This window comes from Astatotilapia calliptera, chromosome 23 (genome assembly GCF_964374335.1).
Source record: "Astatotilapia calliptera chromosome 23, fAstCal68.1, whole genome shotgun sequence".
In the NCBI taxonomy this organism is placed as follows: Eukaryota; Metazoa; Chordata; class Actinopteri; order Cichliformes; family Cichlidae; genus Astatotilapia; species Astatotilapia calliptera.
The window spans coordinates 40,788,011-40,798,943 of NC_137443.1; the positions used below are offsets into that span (position 1 = coordinate 40,788,011).

Below are 10,933 nucleotides of genomic sequence, written 5' to 3' on the forward strand. Positions count from 1 at the left end.
AAAAAATAAAAATCCAGCCTGAATATGTTAAAAATGCAGAGTAATAAGATATAAACACACACATGCACACAGAATTCTCCCCATGTCATACTACGCCAGATAATTATGGAACCGCTGCTGATGAATGGCGCTAATTCACCAGTGTGTTTGGCACCCGGTTTGGTGGAAGTGAGGCGAGATTTGAACCAGATCTCACCTGCAATCTGCAAATGACAGAGTTCCCCTCTGCAGAGGTGAAAGGAAGAGAGAGTGTTTCATTGGCTTCTGGGCTGGCAGGAGACCTTTTAACTCCAGTGATTACCTGAGCCTGAGCTACAGTTGTAATCATGTTAGCGTTTTCCTGCTCTCTTCCATTCCTTCCTCTTCTCTCACCTGCGTTTTTCTTTCCGCACTAAAGTGCTTTAACCCTCCAGGAAAAGCACCTTGGTGTTTGAGGTAATTGGCTTGAAGAGACCTCACTTTTGCTCCTGCATTTATAATTGGTTAAAAGTAGATAGCCTGAAGCTTTTCTTTGCCTTCTTTCGACCAGTGTTTTGTTTTTCTCAAAGAACACTTGTTGCTTCATTTAAGGTCTTTAAACAGCCACTTGCAAACATTTTGCGTTGTTGTTCAGTGGCTCAAAATTGTGACATTTCCCTCGGAAGAAGACCACAACAGGTTTAAAACTGTGTGCAAGTAAATTGCCGGTGTTTTGAAACATAGACTAGGCCATCGCGGGACAGTAACAGTAACAATCTTTATTTTGTTAGCAAACATGAGTCTGGTTTAGCAAACTTTAAAAGGACCAATAAAAAGAAATGTAGTAGTTGTGGTAAGCAATCTGACTACTGGCTCAATTCAGCACTGGACAGCTCACAGTTTAATGCATTTTACTGTATGTTCAATAAGGGCATCTAATAATGATTGATGATGTAATAAACAGTCTATTTCACTCCATCATTGCCCGATAGGTGAGAATTAGGAAGTGGAGACGACCAAAATATATCTACAATGATGGGATTTTTATAATATATTGTTACCATTACCAGTGTCTTTGAATAATCATCTACATAGTTACATACTCGAGCAGTTCTGGAGCAATTTCCCCATCAAAGTAATGAAAATATGAGAGAAAAGCATCCAGATTAAAATGCCCTCAGAAAGACATCTCTGCTGTAGAGAAAAACATCTAACTAATCCTGAACAGACAGACATTTATGGGATGTGTGTGTGTTTGTTTGACTCAAAAACCTGTGATCATGTGAATTATAAGTGTGTGTGTGTGTGTGTATATGTGTGTTATAGTGAAAAATATAGGTACAATATTTATCTCTGAGTGCATCACAGAGGAGAAGTATAAGAGAGCAGAGTAAATAGCAGAGTAGAAAATTATATTTAGCTACAGCAAGAGCATATGGTTTTGGGTGGAAAACTCAAGACTTCATTAGTCATCTAATTACTCCATTATGAAGCAAGGTAAGACCCGCAGCGGAGAATTTTGCCATCATTAAGTACTTCATGGTTTCTGTTTTAAGAACAGCGTTTCAGGAAGCTGTGATTTAACCTTTTGGCTATGAGTGAAAGCTGGAAGAACTATTAAAACAAACAAAAAAAGACAAGAAGTATAAAAAGACAGGCAGTAAAGCCTTCCTAGTAAACCCGTAATATGCTGGAAAATGGCGCAGGCGGGTAAAACTTACAGGGGGAAAATCTACATTTAACACACACAGCCAGTGAGAAAGGGGAAAAAAACAAACACAGGATAATATGAAGTAAAATACCCTGAAATAAACCGCAGACTGTCTCCTCGCAGTTCCCAGTGGCCCTGTTACTTTATACTGAAGCGTCCAGGCGACGAGTGATGATTATAGGTCCCCAGGGAGATCTAGGGGGTACTCCCTAATTGATTGTCATGAAAGGCTCTAATTGAATTGAGAAGCGGTGGGGAACGAGACACCACACAGTCTGTTTGATGCCTGGTGACTTGTTTAAAATGCCTCCAGGCAGCTGCTCCACTATAAAGAGTGCAGGGAGATTTATAATGGAATTCTTTTTATTTTTCACATTAACTTTAACTGAGGTCATCTTCATATTAGCCAAAATGCTACTTTTACACCATAGATGCCAGGACTTGTGCTTTAAAATCTATTATTTGTGTCACTTGCTTTGCCCTCAGGTGTTTTTTCTTTTGTTTTTTTTAATGCAAAAACCTTACCGCAGACAGACACCTTCTTGTTTTGTGTCATATATATATATATATATATATATATATATATATATATATATATATATATATATATATATATATATATATATATATATATATATATATATATTTTTTTTAATTAAAGTTTGCCTGTGAGACACTGGCTTTATATTGACCTTTACCTCGGACCATGTTTGCTTGGAATAAACAGAAGGGATGTAAAGAAAACAGCTCAATTCAATCATATCATGGAAATGGTCTGTGGGTGAATCTACAAACATTCAGACGCAACTAAATCAGGTTAATAAAAAGCTGATCAGTGTGTGTGTGAGAAGCCAGTTTTAATGCACATTTAAAAGCTTTAAACATCTTACATATATTCCAAATAACAGAAAAAAGGTAAGGGTGAGCAGTGGGAGAAATATTGAAATATCTAACTTTCCCAACCAGCTTAACATGGACATGCACTCTAAATTAGACAGCATGCAAGAATCTGGTGTTTTTTATGTGGAATTTAAGCTAATATGTTCAGTATTACTAAAATCACCACAGTCCAGTTCGTGCTCCATCCTTGGGTACAGTTAGATCCTCACATTGTGAATCAGTCTCAGAAAAACCAAAACAAGAGCAATTATCCAGAGCAGAGCATCAAATAATTTTTAAAAACAAATGTGAACATAGACAGAAAAACTGTTCATACTCATTGGGACTTTTGATTCTCGCCTCCAGGCTGACTGAATTTTGCCACAAAATGATCCTTTTTCTGTTCAGTTTCGATCTTAGATGTTACTGATCTTTTTATATCTCTTCCAAAGGAGTTAACTTTTTGGGGCATCTAATTTATCTTAAAAGTCTTTTTTCCAATTGAGAAAAAAAGATAACGCTGTGTTCATCCGTATTTTTTCCCCTCTTTTTTGAAAGATTTTGGAACGTCGACAGAAGCTGATAAAGAGAGCAAATGAGGCAGACTTTTTAGACGGCAGCAGAGACTGATGGAGAGAGTCAGACAGAGAGCAGTGAGACTCCCTCAGCACCAATAGGTCTGCTTTTGGAAAAGAGGAGGGGGAGGAAGGGGGGGGCGGGGGGTTGCTCGGATTAAGAGGCTGAAAAATGGTTAAAACGTGTCAACGTGTAATTGCACGATAAGGCCCCCTCGCGAGGAATCTGTTGGCCCCGTTGCTATTTTCTATGGCGTCCCCGGCTAATCTCCTCGCGCCACATTCAGTCTTGTGCAATCGGTCCCCCGTAATCTCCCATGACAGAACCGGGTCCAACGACAGAGGTGAGGGTTTTTATAGGAGGAGAGGGAGGGAAATATGCGGAGGCGTGATAAACTGACGCTGATTATCCACGTTCAGGACACCAGGAGCACATGGAATGGATTGGGGAAGGGGAGGGGAAGCGGGTGCACGGGGTTATGGAGTGGGACGTGCCAAAGCAGTGGTGTCCAAACATGTGCCAAGCTGAACATGAGGAGAGGAGGAAGACCTGCAGACACATGACTGTGGATGTGCGGATGCACAGGTCCAGCCCTCAGCCTCTCCTGATGATAGAAGCTGCTGCGTATAGCACAGTGTGGACCAGACCGAGCTGCACTTCTGACTGATGCATGCGCTGATTGATGTCTTTTTGCGTGGCGTATCTAGACAAGTGTCACTCGGGTATAATTTCATCTTACCTGGGTTTCGCGTCACATCAGGACCCAAGGATAAGCCTGATCATTTGAGTCCCACTTCTCTGATAATAGTAATTACTGACTCCCTTTCTCTTACACTTTGCGGAGGAAACGCTCCCATCATACCTCGAGGTTTAGCGAATCAATCAGAATAGCTGCGGCAGAATCCTCCACTTTCCCCTCTGCCATTTCCCTATCATCATATTAAGACATTTGCGATCAAAAAGTCCAATCAGAGCGGTATTCAGAGGCAATCATCTCACCTTTTATCACAATGAACAAATAATAATATCCTGCAGAAACAAGTTTTTGATGAGTGATAATTAAATAGTCAAATATCTCTTCACTTTTTTTTTGTTTAAATTATCTTTATTTTTTAATCCCCATTCTTCCACAGGAAGCTACGCTTTAGAAATGCGTCGAGGAGCTGAGAAGGAAGTGAAGTTAACTTCCTGCTCAAACTTGGCGTTTTTGCAAAGACTGCACGACGCTCTTTTTTTTAGTAGCGCTTCATTTCATGCAGCACGAAACCTGATTTGCAAGTCTTTTACAGCCTCAACATCTGGCCGATAATGTTGTAAACTCCATGAACAAGAACACGAATAATGGGGAATGGGGTTTATAAATGTAACAGGAAGTATTCTAAAGCAACGAAGAAAAAGTTCATCTGTACCTGACGTCAGTTGGGTTGTGTCAAAACTCAGAAAAATCTCTCTAATGTACATCATTGCATTTAGAAATGATTTTGTTCTTATAGATTCTAGTTTGCTGTTTTGTATTTTAGCTTCTATATTTACAGTATGTATTTAAAAAGAACTTACCTTACAGTGAGATACTTTGAGCTGTCCGTGTTAGAACACATGACCTTTAACCTCTGATCCTGGGCTCAGTCAGAATCTGGAGTCTTGCGTTTAGCCGTGGACGCTTGCATGGAGTTCCACAAAGTGTCACCTGTGTGATGTCCGAAGAGCATTTTTTATTCTGCTGTCTGTTTTTAACACGGTCTTAGTTTTAAACTTTTCCCAGCCTGCTTGGATCAGAGTCCATGTTGAAACATCCACTGACCTGTTAAAGCTTTCTGCTAACTAGTTCATTTTGTTTTTTCTTGTTTTAACCTTTTGTTGAAAATAATCCAAGTAGTGTCTTGTGAGCTCCTAAATGACCCCCTCTTTGATTGATGGGCTGTTTTCCCGCGTTAAAAATAAATCCTGATGATAAAAGTCTGTCATAGTGTATCGAAATGTTAGCAGCTTTTTTAATATAAGAGAGCAAAGACAGAGCCAAACAAACCTGGCATTTTATGTAGGGAAAGAAAGAAATTATATAAGACCAACTGTGTGCATATTAAATACCTGCTGGAATCATCTTTACTAGATGTAACTCGCATCCACGCTGCCCTCTCGCTTTTGAGTTCAGACCCGAGTGGGAATTAGTCTGATAAAACCACGGGTGTTGTTTGCCGGGCTTTTTGTTGGGGGTGACCTCCGGGTTGCCCCGGCTTACACCAGGACTAATCCCCCATTCTCCTCCAACACAAAAACCTCCTCTCCTCTCCTCGCCTTCTCCCTTCCTACCTCCTCCTGCCCTCATTCATTGCTCGCTCCCAACCCGGGGGCCTCAACAGATTCAGCCATCAAATTTAAAAAAGGAAATAATGTAACAACCGTGACAATTGCACATACAGATGGAGGCATTTGATGCTGGAGGTCATGGGATGGGGTAAGATTTGAGGGCCGGCAGTAGAGTAAAAGCACCCAGGTGAAAGCGAGCGTTGAAGTGGGCCTGAGTGAGGGCACTGGGTGAATTGACTATCGGATACTTGCGTTATTGGATTTTCTTCAGATTGCTGAGGTCATGACCCTGCAGTAAATAAGACTGAAGAGGAAAACCAAAAACAAACAAACAATTAAAAATTATTATAATAATAATATTTTGTCTTGGCCTATAAGTACAATCATTAAAGAAGCCAGGTGCACATTATAAAGTAAGTTTTAAATGATCAAGTAGGATCGGGTAGGTCAAACTGATGATGGAGACAAAAATGTCCTCTCATCCTAAAGAAGGGTATATTTTAGCCATGACTTCCACAAACGCACACACTGAGGCTATTTTATGAGTAATTTTTTCAAATACATATCCTACGTGGACTAGTAAGGCGCTATATAAATACAGGCCATTTATTTACCATTTATGTGTGTTTTTAGAATTTGGATGTAAGAGATACTGAAAAATAAACAACAACAACATGAAACAATTTCTCAAAATGGAAATAAAATAAAGCTTTGTATCTATCTATGGATGCGAATCACATGAGGGACAGTATTAAACATAGATATTAAAGAATAAAGGCACAGTTTATATTATATTTAAGAAAAAATAAAAAAAATCTTGAGTATTAGGACAGTGTTTGGCTAAAAATGTAGTCAATTTTTGTCTATATTTTAACCATCGACTGCACTCTTACAGATAAATTATCAGATTACAAAATATAGGATCCTATGTTGTCAGCACCTGAGTGTTTATTATTTTGAAATGCTTTTTAAAAAAAAATTCTAGTGCAGAAAACCCCAAATATAAACAAACAAACAACAAAGACGATTAAAAAAAATCTGCATTTACACCAATGAATCTGAATCTGTTCTCAGATGTCTGTTATCATCTTAATAATGATGATGAAAAGAGTAATGATGTAATCATGTAATGTAAAGAGTGATGTTAAGATCTTAATGGCGGGTAAATACCGTTTTTTTAACTGTATCAATAAAACATAAATAAATTTAAAAAAAAGGCTCGATCAGAATGAAGAGCAAAACCTGATCATGTTTTTATCAGAGGAGAAATCATCTATTAAAAACGCCGAGACTAATTCAAGGCATGCTATTATCAAAGTCACCTCTGTGGTTAGGAAACAGGCGTGCGTGCAACGTATTAATTATTATTTATTTCTTGTTTTGTGCATTTTTTGACCAGATTTGTTTTTCCCCGTCTACTTTAACGTTAATCCAGCCATACAAGGACGAGCATGTGTCGTTATATCCTAACAATACAGCCGATGTAGATAACCAGGAATTCTCAGAGCAGTTTAAATATGCAGACATTAAACACACCACGAGCTTTCTCCAAGACAGAAGAAATTCTTTAAAATTTATTAAACTCGGCGCATATTCGTTTCCTCTTTAACCCCGCCCCCTCCCTCAAAAGAAAAAGAAATTGCGCATTTTTATAAATTATGTACAATTGCATAAAAGCGTTTTCAGTAGGCCTATTTATTCACAATTTACAAGATTTTACAACAACAAAAACAAAATTCAAATTACACCGACTGACTCACATGTTTACAAGCATTAAAACTGGAAATCATTTTTAAAAACTGCAGCCTAGAAACTTTTTTTCTCTCCTTAGTCTTCTTCTCCAACACATCTTCCATTCCCGCCCTCCGCTCATTTTTCGGACAGCTTTTATGGATCCCTTAAACACACCGCTGGTGCCTTTAATTCCACAGAAAAGTCGGGAAAAAAATAACCTTCAAATCGCACCAGCACTTCACGGATTATAATTTAAATCGTTTGAAAAAAAAAACAAACAAACAAAAAAAAAAACACTTGGCATGCTCTGTTCCAGAGAGCGATAGTGAACCGTGTGCGCTTTCCTTTAAACTCGGACAGACAGAAGAATCCATCACTGAAAGAAAAAAATATAATAACGATAAAAAAAGTTTGTTCAAAGTGATTGCATTTTTATGGCTATAACGGCCTATAATTTACAATTCATCAGCAGCTCGTGCCCACATCTAGAGTGTAAATATTTGGTTGTGGTTTGTGGTGCTTGCAGGACATGTGGGGGAGTTTAAATGTGGGTCAGAGGAACCGTCCCGTTTACCGGAGTGGAGCCGCTGCTCTGGTAGTGCTGCGGGTGGAGCACGTGCAGTCTGCTCTGAACGGAGGAGTCCCCCGCCACCTCACCGGTCGGCAGATACATGCTGATCATGTCCCGCAGGTCCCCCGTGGGGCACGGCGGCGGTGCGCGCGCGGTGGACACCGGCGGGCTCACGCTCGGCTCAGATTTCACGAGAGACCCCAAAGTGCCGCCGATGGCCCCGGACACCGGAGACACGCCGGAGCTTTGGTGCTGGTGGGTGTAGCCGGTGATGCCACCGTAGCCCGGCGGAGACGCGCTCATGTAGCTCTGAGAGTTTGAGATGGGGCTGTAAGATAAGGCGCTCATGTCGTACCTGTGCACGGGCTGCGGGTTGTGCGGGTGGTGGTGCGGGTGATGGTGCGGGTGGTGCGGGTGAGCCCCGGTGCCCGGGTGTTGCGTGTACGCCAGCTGCGCCTCCTGCATCATGGCGTGAGCCGCCGCCGCTGCCGCCGCCACCTGGCCCGAGTACGCGCCGTTGGCCCAGCCGTTCACGTGCGTGGCGTAGCCTGCGTTTGGCCCCGCGTGCCCCCCTCCGGGGCTCTCCAGCCGCTGCCCGCCGCCCATCCCCACAGCCGCTGAGGAGCCGAGGAGCCCGCCGGCCAGCGAGTATTTGTCCTTCTTCAGCAGCGTCTTGGTCTTTCTCCGCGGCCGGTACTTGTAGTCCGGGTGTTCCTTCATGTGCATGGCCCGGAGCCGCTTCGCCTCGTCGATGAACGGCCTCTTCTCCGCCTCCGTCATCACTTTCCACTCGGCGCCGAGCCGCTTGCTGATCTCCGAGTTGTGCATCTTGGGGTTCTCCTGTGCCATTTTCCTTCGCTGACCCCGGGACCACACCATGAAGGCGTTCATGGGTCTCTTGATCCTCTCCTGTGGGACTTTGCCTCCGGCCCCCCCGCCTCCGCCTCCCGCGTGTCCCCCCGGGTTGGACGGGTTGGTCTGGGGCACCACGGGGGAATGTAAGTCCGTTTCCATCATGATGCTGTACATTCACCTCGTCTTTGTGGGACACCAGTCAAACACGAAGAAACATTCAGGCTGGCCCGCGCGCGCAGCAGCTAAACCTCCGAGGGAGAGATGGATGAAGAGTGAAAGAAGCAGAGAGAGGGGATGAAATCCGCTCAGAGGTAAACCTGCTCCCGCACTTCCTCCGTTTTCACCTCTTTTTTTCTTCCTCTTTTTTCTCCCCCCTCTGTCATCCACGAGCGCAGACAAGAATGGAAACCGCTTGTTTGAGCTTACTTTGGTTGAAGCTGTAGTGGGGAAAAGTTACCGGAGCGTGCCCGGGCCGCGCGCTTTGACAGCAGCTAAATGAGCGCGAGACGGCCAATGGAGAGGCTCGAGCGCAGACGTGATTTGCATGCAGGGAGGGGGGGCTCGAGGTTCTGGTGACGTCGGAGCGCGAGACCTAAAAATTACTCCCTCTGTCATCTGTTTTTTTATGTGTGTGTGTGTGTGTGAAAGAGAGAGAGAAAACACACAACATACAAACAGTTTAATTCCGGTAATTTTTGCGCACGTGCTCTTGCTTCAAACAGGCTGATTTAATCAGTGTTTACGATAAAAACAAGACGCCGTCAGGGCAAATTCACACCACAAGCAAGTACGAATATAATACTAATATTAATAATTAATAACAACAGATTCACAGGCATCATATAAGCGTGTTAGCCCGCTGCTTACGGCCAGTGAAAACTACAAAGCAGAGCGCCTTCAGCTGCGTGTTTAGCTTTCCCGTTTAGCCGCAGCGCTATGAGATTTAATCCTTTGCTAAGTATTATACATTTAACCTAAATGGTCCCTAAAAAGCTCACCCCCACCATTTTTTTGCCTCTCATCCAGAGCCACAGGTGCTTTTCTGTTGTGCCCGTTGCTAGGTAACAGGTGAGTGACGCCCGGAGCACGTGCCATACAAAGCAGCATCTTTTGTTTGTTTCACCGGCGCTCCCGTGGCGAGCACGCACGAGAGGAAAAAGAGGAGGAGGAGGGAGGCCAGAAAACAAAAACTACAGTAATCCCATAATAAACGTTGGAAATGTTAGAGGCTCTTAATGAAAGCATTTTAATAAACTAATGAGGTCTAATAATAATAATACTAATAATAATGACGACGCTGTCAAGCAGCGGCAGGCCTGCTGCATTAGGCCCCAGATCTTCTTCCATGCTCCTGCTTTTGCAGAGATCATTATTTATATATATATATATATATATATATATATATATATATATATATATATATATATATATATATATATATATATATATATATATATATATATATATATATATATTTTCCCCTCTGAATAACTGTTCATAAATTCCTACAAATGCACAAGTCACGTTTTATTAGGGCTTCCACAAATAATCATAATCTGCACATTACTGCGTCTATTAATTGTTTGGTCAGAAAAATGTAATAAAAAAAGCCCATCATAGTTTTCCTGAGCTGACTACTCACAGACCAAAAGGGAAAGATATTCAGCTTAAATGTAAGCATCTGAAACCCAATAGAGAAATAATTCAAATAATTAATCAACAGGAGCTAAAAGGAGTGCAATTTATTTGCATTTGAATCTGTTTTTGGGCCCATGTGGTAGCTCCGAAGCCCTAAAATAGAAAAAAGAAAGAACACATAACAGACAGATAACATTAACATTTCAATTTGCTGTTAGGTATTCCGGTCTCCTCCTGCTTCCCTGGCTTCCCATCATGTGCAGGATCTTTTCATCCCTCTGGGATTATGCTCCCAAGTGGCATCTGTCAGGTGCTGCCCGCCTCTCAGCGAGCTGCTAAACTATATTGGCATGTTGGCACGGCTGGATTTTCCTGTCTCGCTCCCTTGTACCAGTTGGGTATAGTGCTGTTAAGTGGCTTGTGTGATCTGTTTAGCGCTCACTGTGAAATCTCTCTGCTTTTTCTCTTTCTTTTTTTCATGCTTCCAGCACACACACACACACACACACACACACACACACACACACACACACACACACACACACACACGCACACGCGCACACACACGCGCGCGCACGGATGAGCACATTTAAATCCAGCAGAGGAACTCTTTGAGAAATCACATCAAAAGAATTGACAGAAATATTTCCCATTGAACAAATAATAATATCCTGTCAGTGAATGCACTTTGTGCTATTTTCTGA

The 10,933-nt window shown here is 42.1% G+C and overlaps 1 protein-coding gene across 1 annotated transcript; it reads right to left on the reverse strand.

Moving 5' to 3' along the window:
* Positions 1–6,974: 6,974 nt before the first annotated feature.
* On the reverse strand, positions 6,975–9,673 carry sox1b (SRY-box transcription factor 1b). The gene has a single exon (XM_080297190.1). It carries the CDS (start codon positions 8,763–8,765, stop codon positions 7,707–7,709), a length of 1,059 nt encoding a protein of 352 aa, XP_080153316.1. The 5' UTR covers positions 8,766–9,673; the 3' UTR covers positions 6,975–7,706.
* Between the last annotated feature and the right edge of the window lie 1,260 nt (positions 9,674–10,933).